Raw genomic sequence first — 21,143 nt, forward strand, 5'->3', positions numbered from 1 at the left:
ATCCTGTCATAAACAAATCTTTTTTCTAAATGTTATTACTTAAATGCACGTAATTTACTTGCTCAAAATGTGGTAACAGATGTATTTAAAGGTGTACCGGAGTGAAATTGGCCGTAAAACAACCCACACTGCCTTTTAGGAACCATTTGCTTTTAAGATAAGGAGGCATGTTTGGACAAAACAAACTGCATCATTAATCTGTTTACACGTAATTAATGCTACAATTTTCTGTGATTAATCACATGAGTTAATGTATTAAATTTGACAGCCCGAGTAATAACATTATTACATATGTACAAATAACCTTACCCTAATAAAAGCCTGGTACTCTCTGCAGTTTGGGACATAAAGACACATTATTAAACAAAAGTTCATTTTAGGAAAAACTTAATTACACAATGTAATCAAGTGTTTTTGTTTGTATATATATCACGCTGCACACAGATGCACAAACAGATCTTCGACTGCAAGCATGAAAAGGGTTGTCCCACTCCTCATCATGGAGTGGAGGCCTGTTTTCAGACATCGATTATCAGGGCTATCCAATCTTCTCTGTCGTCTGCCCTATGTATGGGTTATATTTTAATGATATTTCCGATACAATTTCTTAGACCGCTGACATATGTCGTTTGTTGTGGACCTTGAGTTTTCCTACCCTCTTGTTTTCCTGTTAACATCAGTTTTTCTAAGCTATTTTTTCCGATATGTCTAATAGGATGAATTTCTATCTAAGTATGTTTACCAAGAACAGTGCAAATAGCGTAAGCTACATATAGGGCAAACACATAGCCAAGTAACATTCACCACTCAGAGCCAAGACGACTGTACCATTAATACTCTGCCACACAAATATGGTCAAAGGTTCCAAGATAGGTACACATCAGTCAAGTCTGACAACCACCTGTTCTCATGTCAGTCTTTCCATGTCGTACTTGCAATGTATCTTTGTTTAATATCTGTGTGATGTCGCTATCAATGTAAATGCAGGAATGAATAGTGCTCAATATAAATTATATGGTAACTCCCCCATTTTAGAGTCTGGTTCCTCATTGTGTCAAGTGTCCTAGCATTCATTACCCACTACCAATGTCCAAGAAACTTCAGCTTCCTCTTTCGAATCGTTGCAATATGAGATGATCTTGTGTTCACCGCGTTGTTACTTTTCCTTTCAATCCAAGATATGCGGCACATTTTTCTGAAGAGCATTTCAGTGCCGATAATTTTCTCACATGTTGATTTTCATAGTCTAGCATTCACAGCCATATAGTATTACAGACCATACGTACATTTTGAAGACTCTGAGCTTGGCGTAAGATGTTTATATTTCTAAATGTAGCACCCGGTTTTTTTAAACTTTCTCTTGACATGGTAATGCATTTGTTTATCTCTTTTTCGAATCTACCATATGATGTTATTGTAATGCAAGGTATTTCAATTCATACAGTTGTTTTATTTTCGTGTTGTCACGTGATGCTACATGCAGGTGCATGTGGTTTCTCGGAAACAGTCATACATCAAGTTGATGTTTAGAACCAGTCCATTTGCTTCACAGTGGGCTACTGTTGTGTTCAGTATATTCTGTAACTTTTTTTTTGCCCAGAGTCTGCCACTGCATATCTGAGGTTGTCTAGATTAATTCCTCCAACGTTTTTCCAGCTTTATGATTAATGTGGCGTAAGATCATTTGGCTGTAGATGTTAAACAGATCAGGAAATAGTACACAACCTTGTCAAACACCTATTTGAATGGTTTTGAATTGACTGCATTCACCATCCATTGTGATTGCTGCTTCTTGTTCCCAGTACAGATTTCATAGAACCTTCTGGTCTCACCTATCAATATCTAACCCACTCAAGATTTGGGAAAAAAAAGTATTTATCACTTTATCAAACGCTATCGAATAGTTTTTAAAACACAAGTATGTACTGCACTTCTATTGATCTTTCTATTAACATACCTAGTGTGAATATAGCATTTCTGGTGCACTTGTCAGGGAGATATCCGAATTACGTGGTTGAAAGCTCTGGACGTATTGTATTGCTTGCTCTTGCCATCAGTACTTTAAAAATAATTTTGTTGATGTGACTCATAAGGCTTATCATCCTATGTTGTTCACAGTTTGTGGTTCCTGGTTTCATTGGCAGTTTAATAAAAATTGATATTTTAATATCTCGTGGAATTTGCCTGTCTTAAATGATATTAAACAATTCTGTCGGTTCTGATGTTCCAATTTCCTTGAGTGTGTCTATGATTTCAACTGGTATCTTATCCGATCCAACCGCTTTTCAATGTTTCATTTTGGATATGACTTTTTTCTCTTCATCTGAGTGGGCCCTCCATCATGTTCTTGTTTATAGGTGGAGGTGGATGGGCTTGGTCATCATGGAATACATTTTTGAAGTATTCTGACCATTTTGACAGAATGTCTTTTTTATCGAGTAGTAAGTAGCCTTACTTTTATTTGATGCATCCTGACTTTGAGGGCCCCAGTTTACCATACTGTATGTTGGTGCAGGTACTTGCTAACAGTGTCCTTGTGTTGTTCTATTTCTTCACATTGTAAGTTTATCCATACTTCTTTAGCCGTGTTGCATTTATTCTTTATAATCTTATACAGTTTGTTGTAATCACTTTTGTTTTGTTTTAATACTCTCCATGTGTCCATTAAATGAAGAATTTCTTGAGTCATCCATTTATTTCAGTACTTTGCAGGCAGTGAAAGCAACACGTTTCTCCGTGGTTTAGATTATATACTCCTGCATCTTATTCTATCTGTTTTCTGCATTCGTAAATGTGCGTAACATTTCAAATTTGTTTGACACTGATATAGTAAAATTATTTCGAAAATCTTGGTCTTGTTTAAAAATTGGGCACTGCCGTTTTTTAGTTATTTTACATTTTTGAATCTCACTTTCATAATTGCTCTCACTGGGATGTGATTACCTGTGTGGACTTTAATAACTTAGATTTATATCGTGCTTTTCTAAACACTCAAAGCTGGTGGTGGTAAACTACATCAGTAGCCACAGCTGCCCTGGGGTATACTTTGATTCTAGGATTGAGATTTTATATCATCCTTCAATTAATAGGAAATCTATTTGTTTTCTAAACCTAAAACTAGGGCTTTTTCATGTCCTACATATCATTGGATGCTTCTAAAACCAAGTGTTGGTGATGATGAACTTGTTCTCTTAACAATATTCTACCAGTGTTTCACCGTGTTTATTGAGCTCTCCAATTACAAAAGGGATAACAATAGTTTTAAAATAACTTTTGCAATGAAGTCACCTATTATAATCTTGATGTCTTGTCATTTAAGTTGTCTTTTTGCCCTCTTTAAGGTCTTCATAGAATTTGTCCATCTCTGCCACTTCTTTGTGTGACGTCTTCGAGGCATCGTTATGCGGGTGGAGCTTTTTCAGGATGCAGATCGGGCACAGACACAGCGTAAAGGTAAGAAGTATGGTTTTATCAAAACTAAAAACAGACTAAGAACAGAAACAACTTGCACTTGGCACTAAAAGGCAAAACAAAACACTAGCATGGGAGCTAGGAAACACAAGAGGCTAAGCACGGAAGCTAGCGAGTCCAAAAACAGGTAGCCGAGTCGTCACTAGTGAAACACAAACTGTATGCACACTAAACTACGAGGAGATAACCAGTGAATGGAAAGGACAGGCTTAAATAGAGTCTCTGATCAAAAGCAGGTGTGCGAACAAGGCATGTGAAAAATCAAGTTACCAAGGTGACGAAACAAACAAGGAAGTGCACCAACTAAGGATCGAAAGAGTCCAAGAACAAACCAGATACATAAAAGGACTCAAAAACCAAATAATTTATTACCAGGCGGGGATCATAACACTTTGTCTGCTATTGGTTCATAAGCTTGTATGCAACCGGTGTCAAAGGGTGTCCCTCTAAGTTTAAAAGCAAATACTACTCTGTCTGTAACCGCCCAAAAATTCTTTCAACGCCTTTGAACATTTAGGATCGAAAATGACTCCAACTCCTCTTTGGTGTTTCTCTCCTCCAGAGTATAAAATTGTGTGGTTATCTGATGTTATTTCACCGACGCTTTTGAATTGTATTTTTGACAGTCCAAAAATATTTATCTTTATTCTGCTCATTTCTTGTTTGACATTATCTATTTTCCCTTTCTGGTACATAGTTCTAACATTCCATGTCGCAATTTCGCTGAGTTGCTTACATAGACGTACGCAAACATAACAGGATGGCATCCCGTTGTCCACAACTGCGTGAGCAAATAGTCAAACAGTTTAAGAACAACGTTTCTCAGAGTGCAATTGCAAGAAATGTAGGGATTTCAACATATACGGTTCATAATATCATCAAAAGGTTCAGAGAATCTGGAGAAATCACTCCACGCAAGCGGCATGGCCAGAAACCAACATTGAATGACTGTGACCTTCTATCCCTCAGACAGCACTGTATCAAAAACCGACATCAATCTCTAAAGGATATCACCACATTGGCTCAGGAACACTTCAGAAAACCACTGTCACTAAATACAGTTGGTCGCTACATCTGTAAGTGCACGTTAAAGCTCTACTATGCAAAGCGAAAGCCATTTATCAACAACATCCAGAAACGCCACCGGCTTCTCTGGTCCCGAGATCATCTAAGATGGACTGATCCAAAGTGGAAAAGTGTTCCGTGGTCTGACAAGTCCACATTTCAAATTTTTGGGGGAAATATTCGACATCGTGTCATCCGGACCAAAGGGGAAGCGAACGATCCAGACTGTTATCGACGCAAAGTTCTAAAGCCAGCATCTGTGATGGTATGGGGGTGCATTGGTGCCCAAGGCATGGGTAACTTACACATCTGTGAAGGCACCATTAATGCTGAAAAGTACATACAGGTTTTGGAACAACATATGGTGCCCTCTAAGCGCCGTCTTTTTCATGGACGCCCCTGCTTATTTCAGCAAGACAATGCCAAGCCACATTCAGCACGCGTTACAACAGCGTGGCTTCGTAAAAAAAAGAGTGCGGGTACTTTCCTGGCCCGCCTGCAGTACAGAAATGTCTCCCATCAAAAATGTGTGGCGCATTATGAAGCGTAAAATACAACAGCGGAGACTTCGGACTGTTGAACGACTGAAGCTCTACATAAAACAAAGAATTCCACTTTCAAAGCTTCAATAATTAGTTTCCTCAGTTCCCAAACGTTTATTGAGTGTTGTTAAAAGAAAAGGTGATCTAACAAAGTGGTGAACGTGCCCTTTCCCAACTTCTTTGTCATGTGTTGCAGCCATGAAATTCTAAGTTAATTATTATTTGCAAAAAGAAAAAAAGGTTTATGAGTTTGAATATCAAATATCTTGTCTTTGTAGTGCATTCAACTGAAAATGGGTTGAAAAGGATTTGCAAATCATTGTATTCCGTTCATATTTACATCTAACACAATTTCCCAACTCATATGGAAACGGGGTATGTACATTTTACTTACTTTATATCAATTTTATAACAATACATTTATAATATACAATCATAATAACTATACAATACTCTATAATATTTAAACAAGCATAAATAATCATTCCCACCACGAGTGCTTTGTTTTAAGATGTATAGCAAAGCCTGCCTCTTTGACGGTCTCGGACAAAACACAGCAGTGACGACATTTAAATTGTGTACATTTTCAATATATAAAAACATATATTTGTATAGAGGGTGGGGTATGGTTTTCTTTGCAATCTGGGAATGCCTACACAATGAGAAAATCTTGGTAGAAAGTAGGTTGTAAAAGTGACTGTGAAGCAAAAATTACCCAAAATTTACATTAAAGCTTATCCAATACAAGTACAAGGACATGTTTAAATCAGGGCTGTCAACCTTAACACGTTAACGCATGGGATTAATTAAAATAAATTATAGCGTTATGAATGATGATTAATCACTTCCCGGTTAAGGCTTAACCTGGAAGGCGCATGCATTTGTTACAGAGTCTGTGGTCACGATGAGAGGCAGCCAATTTTGCTTCAAAACAGAACTTTGGATAAAACTAAGGTAACGTATTAGTATTACAGTGACAAATGTTTTTATAATCTGCACACAAATTTTAAAATACCATCTTAAAGGAAGGCGCCAACAGTGTAGTTAATCCTCTTGGCGACTTTTTCTGTAAACAGCTACTAGCGACAAATCTAGTGACTTTTCTCGATGAAATTCGGAGACTTTTATCTGGCTTGGAGACTTTTTTGTGACTTTGAGACTCTGAAGTGAAAGCAAGCAGCGGTCGTCAATACGTTAGGAAAGTTTACTGATTCAAAGTTGTCAACAAAGGTAGCACAGTTAAGTTAAACATATGCCTTTGCTAAAAAGACAGCCACCGCATGTAGAACATCTAACATCTGTGAATCACAATATCCTGCAAGATGTCATTCATATTACCACAAATTATGTGTCGTACAATATCTTGGAGAAGCACAATTACAGCAAGGATAAACAAACTGCACTACACAAAATGGAGCATCAACTTGCCACTACAGCCTGAATGTGAATTTCTTTTGCTTGCTGGAGAACGTTGGGCACCTAAAATAATCACAACAACCTGGGGTCGCATTGTACCAAAAAGAGATCAGCAATGTCATCTGAAAAAAATAAACAAACTTGTATGTTTTTTTGCGAGTTCACTGTTTAAACTAAATAAGAGTAAATGGTGCACTATGGTAAGTTGTTTGAGTGTGTTTACTACATTATCAATTAGTAACTGTACCCTGTTTGCAAAATTATGGCAAATTGCAAAGACTTTCAAAATATGCACTTAATCTTTATTTTTACCAAAGTTTAGCAAATCAATTACTTTGCAGTTAAGTGAAACATTTAAAAAACAAATTGCATCGTACACAAATACTTGGGTGTTTTCTTCAGCAAATTTTATCTATGATTTGAATGTAAATGTAGGTCAAAATCATCATTGGCCCCCTTTAAGTTGTTTTAAAGTAGTGGGCTTATACACAGGGGCAGGCACATCTGACGAGAGGCAGTGTCAGAGACAGAATCACATACATGAGGAAAGATAATGTCACAAAAAGCAGCAAATACAAAAGTGACTTTTTGAGAGAGATGGTAAATTTTTCTCACGTTTGTTGATCACAGACATGTTTCCATGACATATACTTCTTTCACTGATTAGTCAATTTTGCATAATTTTAAGCTTGTAACACAAGACGTACCTGCCAAAATCAACCTTTGCCAGAAGTTCTTGTTTCCTCTTGTTCTCTTTCTCCTTCTTCATATCCACTTCATCCTCGTCTGACAGGTCTTCATAGGGAAGGTCATCCAGGTCAACATCACCGGGCATAATAAACCTAAAAAAAAAAGGTCATAAGCACCTTGGGAGATGCTTTATTAAATTCAGAAGACATATTCGAGGAGTGACTACCTGCCCCCGTCTTCCCGGTTTCCTATGGCGATGAGGGCCTCCAGGTCAGTCCCCTTCAGGCCATACTGCAGAAGCTCTTTAGCCGCGTCCACGTTCTCCGGGACGCGCTCCACGCACTCGTGCAGCACCCATGAGCGCTTGCGGATCTTGCTCTGGGTTGTAAAGGAAGCCAAAAGAGAATGGGCTCAAGGCAAATGAATGTGGAGATAAACTAAAAATCAGTTTAAAAATGATGCATGAAATAGTTTTTTTTAAACGACCGCCCCCACTAGCCTACTTTGACTATTTCTTATAACACATGGATGTTTTTAACTTCAATGTCCTACCAGGTAGTCTTGTATGGAGGCGATGCTGACAGTACTCTTCCTCCATTGTCTCTGGTAGACCAGATCTGAGTCCAGATTGTACGCTTGGGCAAGAGACAAGGCTTCACCGTACTCTTCATTGTCAATCTGTCGGATAACAATCAAATCGAATCAATACACTGCTGGCAACAGTAAACAAAACTCATTTAATCCAAGAGGAGACTGAGGGCACTAAGGTGGAGACAGTGAAGTCCACAGCTAAAGCATTATATTATTTGTCTTTTCTAGGCATGTACCTACAGCGTTTCACCGACATGTAACTGATCCTGGCACACCGTCAAGGCAATATAAAAGCGGCCACACCTTAAAATGAGGTTTTATTTTTTTAAATGTGAAAACAGATTTAATATATTGCATGAAGCTATGCCTCTTCCTACTCCTTTTCGGACGTGCTGTAATGAAACAACTGGAAATGTGTGATGCATTACATTGTATTGTATGCATGTTAGAAATAAACTGAAACTGACCTGAACTGAATGGATATACAGTACAGTGTTCCTTTGCTACAACATGATTCACTTTACATGGCCTTGCTGTGACACTGACTCTTTTTGTGTGTGTAATTTTTTACAGGGTTTTTTTTTACAGCGCATGAATGCGCATAGTGTTCTGTGTACTGATTTGCCAAGGGACCGTCGACCGTTGTTCATCAATCTTTTTCATGTCATGTGTCCTGTATAGTACGGAATCCGTTCAGCTTGCCTAATTGACAAAACTTTTTGATGCAAGCATACATAGATATACTGTACAGTACTGTAAACGGAAAAATAACATTAATTTAAAAAAACAACAACACATAATTTGTTTGAAAAACATCTCAACGATCATAAAAATGTTACCCTATGCCTTATTTTGAACACCATGCATCTGAATAACCTGTCAGCATAAAAGTTACAGCTGGTCGTGCAAATGATTTACCCTGGAACTAAGTTGGGACTCAGCAAAAGTAAGGAGAAAAAAAAGGTATTTCAAGTTATTTAATGCAGTTTTTGTTCTAGTATGGGAACAGTACTATTGTGTTTACATTGCTACCGTCTAACTTTACATCGTGGGTGTCTTTGAACTTCCGTTTATACATGTAGGTGTGTGCATGATCTCCCCGTGCATGTAGGAGTTCTCTCCGGGCACTCCGGCTTTCTTCCACATTTTTACAAATATGCATCTTGGGTTAAATAGGAGACTCTAAATTGTTAATTGGTGTAAATGGGAGTGTGAATGCTTGTTTGTCTATATATGTCCTGCGATTGGCCCTGCTAATTTTCTTTATTCTGTCAATGAGCTGGTCCATCGCATGTTAACATTAAGCTGACAGCATTAGAGCCGACCTTCATTCTGTAAAATTGTATTGCATTTTTTTAGAGTTTATTCCAAACTTTATTATTAATTTACCTAAATGTTTTATGTATGTGCACTTAATGTGCATATTGATGTACTTTCCTTTCTGTGATTAGTTTTACCTTAACTTCATTGTGGCGAATATCAAAAAACCAAATAACAATATTTTTTCCATCTCCAAATCCAAATACTTTTTACATGTTTGGTAAACTAAATTCCAACATTAGGGAGGGCGGACTATAGAGCCGCCCATGTTATATTGTACAGTGAGCAGCAACAGTTGAAAATAGAGCAAAACAATATACGAAAAAATATATCTTATTACTAATAACACAGAATTGTTTTTATATATGTATACTTTTTTTTAACCTTTTAAAGAAAATATATGCATCATTGACAATCATTCAAATTTAAATAAACCCAAACTAAAAACACTTTGGATCGCCCCTTTTAGGCAGGTGACACAATGATTGTACCTGGTAGTAACAGATTGCCATCAATCAATTTTCTACCGCTTGTCCCTCTCAGGGTTGCGGGGGATAGAAGCCTGTCCTAGCTGCACTCGGGCAGACTGCGAATCCCCAACTCAATGCAAGGCCAACACAGATAGCTCACCATTCACACTCAGATTCGCACACTAGGGTCGATTGTTCCAATTAAAAAGCTTAAAAGCGCTGTCTGTGGTGCTGAAAACCACAAGCTAATTTTTTGGTCGTCTATCATGCAAAAGTGACATTTTAATGAGATCTTAGCTGTAAGTGTTTCCCTACAGCCTGTTTATGAGCACCAACTGTTAGACAAATCTATCACCTCCCTGCACTTTTGAGAGGACAGGCGCTAAAAGGGTGTTGTGGATTTTCATGACGGGAAAAACATCCTTCCTCGGGCTTCACGACACATTTTAAAATAAATCCATGAGCTCTGTCAACAAATGTGGCAGCAGGACGTTTGATCATTTTGTTTTTCTTCCATAATATGCTATCCAAGCATTCTATGCACAGTTTGTCTCCAAGAAACACTATAGTGCACTTAATCCACTGTATAGGTATAACTCTGCACTTCCGTCCATCAATGTTCTACCGCTTGTCCCTTTCGGGGTCGCGGGGGGTGCTGGAGCATATCTCAGCTACATTCAGGTGGAAGGCAGGGTACCCCCTGGACAAGTCGCTACTTCCTCACAGGTCCAACACAGACAGACAGAGAACATTCACACTCACATTCACACACTAGGGCCAATTTAGTGTTGCCAATCAGCCTATCCCCAGGTGCATGTCTTTGGAGGTGGGAGGAAGCCACGTAGTCACGGGGAGAACATGCAAACTACCCAAACTTGTTCAGCGTAAAAGATGCAATCAACACAAATGTTAGCAACACAAGCATGGCTATGTGAGCTCATTGGCTTTAAAGCTAAGGACACAAAATGGGCTGACAACACAGCAAAAAGTCAGTGTCCAAAAACAAGAAAAAAAATTACAAAAGTTAGGAGTATTTCATTTGAACTAAGCAAAATTATCTGCCAATAGAACAAGAAAAGTTGGCTTTTCAAGACTTTCCAAAACAAGTCAAATTAGCTAACCTCAATGAACCCAAAAATACCTTAAAACAAGTATATTCTCACTAATAACAAGTGCACTTTTCATGGTAGAAAAAAAGAGACCTTTTTGCTCAATATGTTGAAATATATTCTTAAATTAAGTAAATGCTAGTGCCATTATCCCGACATAATGATATGTGCTTGGCATCATTATTTTTTTTTTCATGCTTGAAGTAAGAAATTATTATTTAAAAAAATTTGTTTTATACTTGTGAGTGTTGATGACACAGCTTTGCATCAGTTGATATTCTAGTTTCAAGCATGTTTTACTCAATACAGGTCATAAAATCTCAGCAACAAGCTGTAATATATTACTGAGATCATTTAGAACCAAAACCCTGAAAACAAGTAAAACACTAACATAAAATCTGCTTAGTGAGAAGAATTATCTTATCAGACAAAAAATAAGCAAATATCACCCTTATTTGAGATATTTAATCTTACTTAGATTTCAGTTTTTTCAGTGTTAAAACAGTTTGTTCAAGAGTTCAAGCAACAATAAGTATGCTTGTTATACTGAAAGGGACATTCATAAACACACTAACCTACTAAAAAGAACCCATGTCATATTTGGTTAGCTGTTAGGTATGCAAAAGGTGTGAAAATCATCAGCCCTCGAGTTAAAATATCGTCACTTCTACAGACAGCTTTTGTTTCATATCAGTACCTTGAATGTGATTTGATTAAACAACTGCGAGTCAGTCCACTCGCATTGTGTGAAAGAGCGACACACACACACACGCACGCGCGCGCATACACACACACAGCGTGTCTAGCTCCATCTATGCGTGGGAGTACAAAGCATCACATTAGCCAGACTGAGGTTCCTGGAGGGCAGAGAGAACCGCCACACAGTTAAAGCTCTCGTAGGACATCAGAAATCGCTTCTCTCTCCCGGCGGATTCGCCTAATGAAAATGTCAGCAGCTTTGCCAGGGAGAGCTGATCGTGTAGCGCAGGGGGGAAAAAGCCATGACGCGAGGAACTCATGCTGAATTTATTCTCTGTGGTCAGTTGAGGTGAGAGATAAGATGAGATGAGGTGAGGTCAGCCTTAGGTGGTCTTACGGTGAGTTCACACTTGTCATGATTACTTCGGTTTGAATGAATTGTGCAATGCTAATCATGGCTTTGTAACTTTCTAACACATCTCATACTAGGGGTGGGGAAAAGGATTGGAAAAGGATTGATGCTCAGATGCATCATGATGGACAAACGTCCAAACATGGATTATTGAAATACGTTAAATAAAGTAATAGAGATGGTTTTAAAATGCACAACTAGCGCTGAAGCACATAAAAGCAAACTTGAAAAATTAATCATATTAAATCGCAAACACAAATTGAGGAAAACCGGACTGTTTTATAAAATGGCTCAGCCCTAGTCCATGGTCCCGAAGACAGTAAGGGCACTGTAAAGCCTTTGTCCCTAGTCATTCCAAGCGATGTTGAACCGGTCACAATCGGAAATGCGCCTATGTGTTGCCGTTTTTGCAAACAGTTCAAGTTTCATCCATCACTTTTTTACAGCCATCTACATATCCATCCATCCATTTTCTACCGCTTATTTCCTTTGGGGTCGCGGGGGCGCTGGTGCCTATCTCACCTACAATCAGGCGGAAGGCGGTTTATACCCTGGACAAGTCGCCACCTCATCACAGGGCCAACACAGATAGACAGACAACATTCACACTCACATTCACACACTAGGGCCGATTTAGTGTTGCCAATCAACCTATCCCCAGGTGCCTGCTTTTGGAGGTGGGAGGAAGCCGGAGTACCCAAAGGGAACCCATGCAGTCACAGGGAGGACATGCAAACTCCACACAGAAAGATCCCGAGCCCGGGATTGAACGGAAGACTACTCATGACCTTCGTATTGTGAGGCAGACGCATTAATCCCTCTGCTACCGTGCTGCCCAGCCATCTACATAGTTCAGATTAAATCTATTTTCCGCTCACCATTTCCTTAACAATTCTCCTGCCTGTTTCTCCATCTCTTCACAATAGGCATAATCCGAACTAAATATTCACGCTCTAGACACAAAGATAAAAGAAAAACATGATACGAAAGAGGAGCACAGATGGAAATTTTGAATTGGAGGAACCAAGCGATCAGCAAATTATTTTCCACTCCATGCCTTAATCATAATGTATTGTATTCAAACATTTTTATTATAATAACTAATTATTGATCAAACAAACTTTAATTTTGATTTTGATTATGACGTCACACTATTACAATATAATAATTAAAAAAAACAATAAATAGCCGCGCAACGTGCATGCAAATTCCACAACTTGACGGTAAAACATATGAGGAGCGAATGAGTGTAAAAAGAGGGATCTCAACATGGTTGCTACTTTTTGTTTGACTATGCCTAATCAATAATCACTATACTCAACAAAAAAGTAAGGCATGTGATTGCTGCATTCACATAACCGCGGTCGGAGTCACATAATTTGTCAAAAACGGAATCTGCTGATAAACAATATCAGGGAAATTGACATAGATGTGAGTGAAATGTAGTCATTGTGAGGAAAAGAAACATTTGTTTGGTAAAATAATGTGTCCGGTGGCGCTCATTTATCCCCGGAACGCTGAACCGCCCTGTCTGAACTAAACAATGTTGAGGCCACCACTTGAAACAGCGACTGAACTAGGAAGCTAAAGCTAGCAAGAACAATTAATACACCCACAACACCTCATCTGCTTGTGTTGTTGTGAACGACATCATGGCTGTAACATCAATGTGGTCACAACTTTAGAGGCACTCTTTTTTTTTAACAGCCTCAGGTGAGTCATCTCTTTACTCGTCAAGCTGAGAACAACAGCACAGCACACTTCTCCTCTTCACAATAATAGCGCTATGCGCCACAAACAGTCTGACTGCGCTAACAAAATAAAGAATGCAATTTTTTATTCTTATAGCCAGACCTGTGTGTCCACTGGATGTTGCAAACCGTCAGGTACAGAAATAAACACACAGGTTTGGCTAAAAGAATAAAAACAAATGCATAATTCTTTTGGAGACCTAATGATTCTAATTAACCTACTAAAAATAAAGATTTCTAAAAAGTACCTTACACAAAGATATTGTACTCAAATCACTTGCTGACACATTTACAAAATTATTGTGCATTGACCAAAAATACTGGTTACAATTGCCTAAAGATGTATTGCACCAACAAATGTGAGGATTTTTGCATTTAATTTACAAACTTTTTTTACACAAAAAGCACACTGTGTAAAAGTGTAAAATGTAAAAAAAAAAACCTCATCAAAAACCGGATAAAAAAACTCAAATAGTATTGTTATATTTCTATTGTTGTTTAAATTATATGTTATTGTTATCATTATTTTGTACTTTATTTGTTGCTCATTTTTATTCAGGGTTTTTTTGTTTTTTTTGCTATATTTAAGGTTGAGTTTTGGTGGTACAATAAATACTCATGTTTTCAAAGTAATGAATAATCGTGTAATGTAATCGTGATGGGCAGCACAGTGTATGAGGGGTTAGTGCATCTGCCTCACAATACAAAGGTCCTGAGTAGTCCTCCGTTCAATCCCGGGCTCGGGAGCTTTCTGTGTGGAATTTGCATGTTCTCCCCATGACTACGTGGGTTCCCTCCCACTTCCCAAGACAAGCACCTGGGGATAGGTTGATTGGCAACACTAAATTGGCCCTAGTGTGTGAATGTGAGTGTGAATGTTGTCTGTCTATCTGTGTTGGCCCTGCGATGAGGTGGCGGCTTGTCCAGGAGTAACTCCGCCTTCCGCCCGATTGTAGCTGAGATAGGCACCAGCGCCCTCCGCGACCCCAAAGGGAATAAGCAGTAGAAAATGGATGGATGGATGTAATCGTGATTACAATATCAATCAATATAATCGATATCCATAATAGTCCAGCCCTAAACTGTACTATAAACATACATATAAAAATAAAAAAAACTTTGTATACTGTACATGAAATTAACATCAATAGAAATGATAATACAGAAGTAATACGTTGTAGTATGAAATGTGGCGCAGGTGAAAGAAAGAAGCATTATCTGTGCTAGTTCCGCCAAAGTTGTCAAACTTGAGCTTGAGTGTGCATCTGTGTAAAAACATAATGCGATAAAAACAATTTCAAGAAAAGAAAAATAGGACTCATTCCTGATGTCATTGTTCATGTTAATGAGCCGGTCAATAGATTTGGTTCGAGAATGTCACAACCCTCCAGTCTCAGTCTCACTATGAATCAGAGTGGGACATGTTGCCCTGTCCCCTAGTGTCACATACACTCCGAACTGTGTCAGGTCAACTAAGCATTTGGGATTTCTTTCAAAAACCATCACATCCTTGATATACAGTACACCTAATCTACCAGAGCATAAGAAGATGTAGCAGGAGAAATATGTGTTGTCAGTTTTGCAACTTTGTTGCTATATTGTAAGCCTTTTTTTTTTTTAATTGACTAGCCACTTTCTATGTTGCTATGCTTTATTAGTTTCAGACATGTTTAACAAGTTACATGAGAAACATTAGGTGGTTGTATTTTACATATCTGAAAGGGAGTAGGAAGAATCATTGCCTATATTTAATCCTACCCTTTCTCCATGTATTTTACTGATAGTTCATTCTCACCATACCTCTTAGACTTACATGAGCACGTATTGCTATTCTCAAACTGCAGGCCATAAAAAAGCGAGACAAAAAGTGAAGTTGTATTTCTAAACATATGTTGTAATTTTAATTTTTATGTTTGCTTTCTGTCTATCCCACATTGTCTATACAAATTACATGCATATGTGTCGTGGCCAATTATGCAAATTTTACGATGCCACCATCTCCTATGCACCACAAATAGATTACAGTCCTGTGGGAAGCACTGCATCTGTTCTTTACTGTGCCATCTTTGGTCCCATGCCAAAAATACAAGCTTGAATGCAAGGCAAATTACACTAAGTGTCTAATTCGATGTATGCAAGAGTCGCCAAAAAGCTCTGCAGCAGGACTGGACCACGAGTGTTCCAAACTGATAATAATGATTTATTACTTTTTAGTCTCCACTGTTAAAGTTGATGGCAAAGACTAATGGCCATCCAATGATGAAGACAGTGATGAAAAAGGCACCAGATGACGCCTCATAAAAATGACTGATGGTCCATGACTCAAATTCAGGGGGCAATTGAGAAGCTTTGTGAAAGTGCATATTGTCGCCGTCTTCACCGCAATTTGTCGACAGCGTGTTTTTTTAATGCCGCAATTAGCATATTTGAGAGTGCCCGAGCTCTGAGAAATTGCATCAGTGACAACAAAGACAACACTTTTTTTGTTGTTTCTTTGCAGTTGATCCAATGAGCAGCTTTTACTGAATTGATTAATGCTGGCATTTTGCAGACTCTGTATTGTTGTGCTCACTGAGCTCTAATGAGAATTTACAGAAGGAAATCACACAGAAAAAGTTCAACCCTGCTGTTCAGCTCCACGGCAAGAAAAATACAGACAAGGGTTGTAACACCCTGCAGAAATATGGAGCTAAAGTGAAATTGAACCTTTAAAAAAAGTTTTAAAATAAAATGAGGGATCCAATTTAGTACAAAATCATGCTAAATTACCACGACATGCATTTCCTTATGTAGATTGCATGTCCAGTAAAAAGAGCATATAATAAAAAAAATGTTTCCTTTATTTCAAATTGACAAAAAAATATTTTTCATTTACAGCAGTGGTCCCCAACCACCGGGCCCGATTGGTACTGGGCCGCAGAAGAATTTTTTATAAATTTTCATTTAAAAAAAAAAAAAATTTTTTTTTTTTTTTTTTATTAAATCAACATAAAAAACACAATATACACTTACAATTAGTGCACCAACCACAAAAACCTCCCCTTTTCATGACAAAAACATCCCTTTTTCATGACAAAGAAAAAAAAAAAGGACATTCCCCCACGCCCACCCCCGGGCCGCGGGACAAATTTTTAAGCGTTGACCGGTCCGCGGATACAAAAAGGTTGGGGACCACTGATTTACAGTACATATTCAAGTTATTGTCAAGAATAGATGTATTTTTTTTAATTAAAACTTAGTTACATTTAGGTAAATAGGATAGCCATTTATATCATGCAGTTTCTTTCTTCTCTTTAAACAAAATATTTCTTTAAAATATATACATATGCATATAAGGGCTTCACGGTGGCAGAGGGGTTAGTGCGTCTGCCTCACAATACGAAGTTCCTGCAGTCCTGGGTTCAAATCCAGGCTGGGGATCTTTCTGTGTGGAGTTTGCATGTTCTCCCCGTGAATGCGTGGGTTCCCTCCGGGTACTCCGGCTTCCTCCCACTTCCAAAGACATGCACCTGGGGATAGGTTAATTGGCAACACTAAATTGGCCCTAGTGTGTGAATGTGAGTGTGAATGTTGTCTGTCTATCTGTGTTGGCCCTGCGATGAGGTGGCGACTTGTCCAGGGTGTACCCTGCCTTCCGCCCGATTGTAGCTGAGATAGGCACCAGCGCCCCCCGCAATCCCGAAAGGGAATAAGCGGTAGGAAATGGATGGATGGATGGACATATGCATATATCTAAGTATATACAGTATATATATATATACATATATATATATATATATATATATATATATATATATATATATATATATATATAATTACCGTAATAAACCGTTTATCACGCAGAAGCGCACATTTCAACCAGTAGAATACATTTCTATAGTTCAAGACTTAAGGTGATTTGAAAATTGCCCTTCACGTCAAACTGGCGGCTACAGTTTCAATGTTAAAGGTTTTTTTTCAAATTATGTTGAGATGTACGGCGGACCGGATTCAAAAGTTTGACACATACACGTCTCATGGGCCGTATTTTCCCCAGATCTGACATATATTGTAGAATGACGTAAAAATGTCTATTGTACCATATACGTAACTCTATTGTTTACATCGTTATTTTAAAGTGTGAGCTGCTGCTAGTGTAACTACTGCAAGACTTTGCGAGTGCATTTTATGTCACCTGAACATAAAACATAACACATCTATTCAGAACACAGACAATGTTAAAATGCGACAAAAAGCTAGAATTACCTCAAAACCACAAACTGATGAAAATAAAAGCACACACCAAACACGCCTTGTTGTCCTAAGGCAGTGTCTGTCTGTGACAGGGGTGTCAAACGTATGGTTCGTGGGCCGCATCAGACCTGCGAACAGGTTTTATCCAGCTAACGAGATGAGTTTGTTTAGTATGCAAATGAGCTGAAATTTTTGAATGTAATAAAGTGCTGTTCTGAATGTGTCCAATGGATGTCGCAATAGCAATTATTTACATCCCCTGCCGCAAGAGAGTGCGGGACTTCAGAGGGGGCGGATCATTGTGCCGTGTTAAGATAGATGCAACATTTGCGTTTCGACTTTGGACACTACATACTTATGCTACTTATTAGTGATGGTATACAAAATGTGTATTGTTGCGTTCATTTCTTGATTGTCAAAAATGTTGTTGGTAATAGGGACACATTTTCTGGGCGCACATAAATATGCTGAAATAATGTATCCCCTTCTAACTTCATGTGTGATTAATGAAATGAGTCCAAATTCATACGTTTTGTTGTAGAATATGCTAAATATGTACAGAATACACCACAGGATGTTAGTACATCAGTTGAGTAAAAAGAATAAATTACAATAATAATATCCTGTAATCTTAATTTGATTTTTATTATTGTTTTAATCTTCTGATAGACTAAAAATGAAAAATGGGAGCATTTTAAAACTCTGCCAGACTCAACTTCACCTATTTGACTGAGGAACATTATCACAGCATATATCCAGAAAGTATAAATAACGACAAATGAAAATAGAATAATATTAACCACAACATGTAAGTGTAAAGAAAAACATTATGATTTGTACATTTTCAGAATGTACCTGCTCATTATTTTACAAATAAAACCGTTTGAAATTGTCTTTATTGTTAGGCTATCATGCCAAGATTTTACCAGTCTGGCCCACTTGGGAATAGATTTTCTTCCATGTAACCTCTGAGTTCAAATGTTGTGAAAAAATTAAAAATAAATAAAAAGTAAAAAAAAAAAAAGAACAAATGGAACCCCCTGGACTATGACAAGCAGTCACTCAGACAGATAAATTACAGATGCCATCTCAAAATTGTGTTATACTTGTATAGGGCTTTTCTACCTTCAAGTACTCAATCTGCTTCGACACTATTTCCACATTCACCCATTAATACACACATTCACACACTGATTGCAGGAGCTGCTATGCAAGGCCCTAACCGCGACCCATCAGGAGCAAGAGTGAAGTGTCTTGCTCAAAGACACAACGGACGTGACTGGGAAGTTGGAAGCTGGAATTACATCTGGAACCCTCGAGTTGCTGGCACAGCCGCAATACCACCCGCGCCACGCCGCCCCCCTAGTAGACACTGCCGAAAAGAAGGGCTGGTACTGAAATATAATTTTATTGTTTTTTTTAATTGTCTTGTACATTTTATATACACAATGTTTTATATATAAAAGGAGAAAAAAAATAGATACATTGGCAATCATTTTGTGTGTGTAAAGGTATGTAACTTGAAGGAAAAAGACAGATATATAGTTATCAGGATATAAAATTACCAATATCTGGATAGATATTTTTGGCCATATCACACAGCACTATCATCTTCCATCAATTGTTGTGGCAGTTAGGATCCCCAACCCTGTAGTAACTGAATTTAAGTGAAGGGGTACGCTATATATTTTATGATTTTCATGAATCGCCTTCAACACACACATACAAACACTTATTTAAACACGTTTTACACTCTTATGTAATTATAACATTGTTGCTGTTGTCCTTATAATATTTTTCTCTTTATCTATGTAGCGAATAGATTCATTGATATTGTATGGCTGCTGGTAAATATTACTGCAGCTCATAGCTAAGTTAATTTCTTTAGCATAGCAATGAGGAGGTCTTCCTTTTCTCCGATTTAAGCTACTGCCTCTGGGGCTTGGGTTCTGTGCCAGAAGCTTTAGAAGGCGCAGAACATTTAGACAACATTTTAGGACTTCAAATAAATTTAATACTACACATACACAAAAACACACCAACACAGCTCAACTGTTCCTACACGGAGTTAGTTGAGCTCAAACAATGTGGATATGTGTTGACTTACAGACAGACACACAGTCAAGCCTCCAGATCTACAGCACCAAATAACTCCTCGATGCAGCTACAAGCGGAGAGCTAATCATTGCGGTTAAGAAGTAGCCCGGCTTCAAATAGATGCTACAATATTTTTATATTGAATACATTAATACCGCAACTTACGAGCGCAATTGACTTCACGGCCGACCTCCTAACTCATTACACCTGTATCTTACATCAGCACCACCCATTGAAATGAACTGAAATCAATTTAATCTGTGCTTGCCTCCCCCAAATCAGCACAATTTTAATATGTGACATGCATTTCAGACAATATTGTTTTGAAAAATTAGAATGTATTACAAACAACTAAAGTCAATAAATAATAATGTACAGTATTTACTCTTCCAACAGACTGAAAAAGACTTTGAAATCATTTTTGATCTCTTCTGATTGGCGCATAACCATCTCATTCAATCCAACAAATGTAACATAACTTTGGCTACCGGGTAGCACAGAGTTTTGTCGTTACATAAGTAAATATTCCTAGTTGTGCTATCTCCCATAATCAGACTAGTGAGGCAGAGCAAAGCCAAGATTGCTGTTGTGTAGCAAGCAGCTGCACAACAGCAATCTTGGCTAAATCTTGGCATAAATTTAACTATGCAATGGAATAGGTCTTTATACTTAAAAAAAAAAAAAGATTTGTCAAGGAATATCAAGGATTATCTTTCAATGGCGTTCCCAGACATGTCAAACTATATTGTGCTCCAGACATTATTATACATGACGAAACAGATGAAAACTTGAAATGTCATGGCGGTCTTCAACTTCTTAAATGTGTGGCTGGGTCAATTAAATTGGTATAAAAACTCCCTCGGAAAAATATGCATCGTTTTTGCTTAAGTAAGGTTGCATTTCATGATTTAACTTCGCATCTACAGCCACACTTAACGCCGTTCACAAGTACGCGTTTTCCCGTCTTTATCAAAATACAACTACAAGATGTCAACATTGTGTATGTGCTGAAGTTGAACTCTTAAGCTTTCCTTACGTATATTTGCTTTCTTTTATTGAGACTCTAAAAGTGCTTTAAGAAACACTTGCAGCAAAAATTTGAAAAATATTAAGATAATACTTAAAATGGAAACAGTAAATGTTTAAAGTTCAATAAAACAAATCCTCAACAAAGTGATAATTGCAAACATGTGCATTCTTTGCAACTTTGCTCAATTGGACTGGAGTGTGTGCTATTTTTGTCGTCGTTTTTTTTTGTAAATTATCGTACTCTTCCG

The 21,143-nt window shown here is 37.9% G+C and overlaps 1 protein-coding gene across 1 annotated transcript in view; it reads right to left on the reverse strand.

Moving 5' to 3' along the window:
- nbas (NBAS subunit of NRZ tethering complex) overlaps nucleotides 1-21,143 on the reverse strand; it is a 383,924-nt gene that overhangs the window by 287,008 nt on the left and 75,773 nt on the right. The window contains exons 16-18 of the mRNA XM_061900721.1: nucleotides 7,737-7,862; nucleotides 7,411-7,562; nucleotides 7,202-7,336 (exon numbers count right to left, since the gene is read on the reverse strand). Coding sequence (XP_061756705.1) covers nucleotides 7,202-7,336; nucleotides 7,411-7,562; nucleotides 7,737-7,862 — 413 coding nt within the window. The remainder of the gene's footprint in view (nucleotides 1-7,201; nucleotides 7,337-7,410; nucleotides 7,563-7,736; nucleotides 7,863-21,143) is intronic.

This window comes from Nerophis ophidion, linkage group LG05, assembly GCF_033978795.1.
Source record: "Nerophis ophidion isolate RoL-2023_Sa linkage group LG05, RoL_Noph_v1.0, whole genome shotgun sequence".
Lineage (NCBI taxonomy): Eukaryota > Metazoa > Chordata > Actinopteri > Syngnathiformes > Syngnathidae > Nerophis > Nerophis ophidion.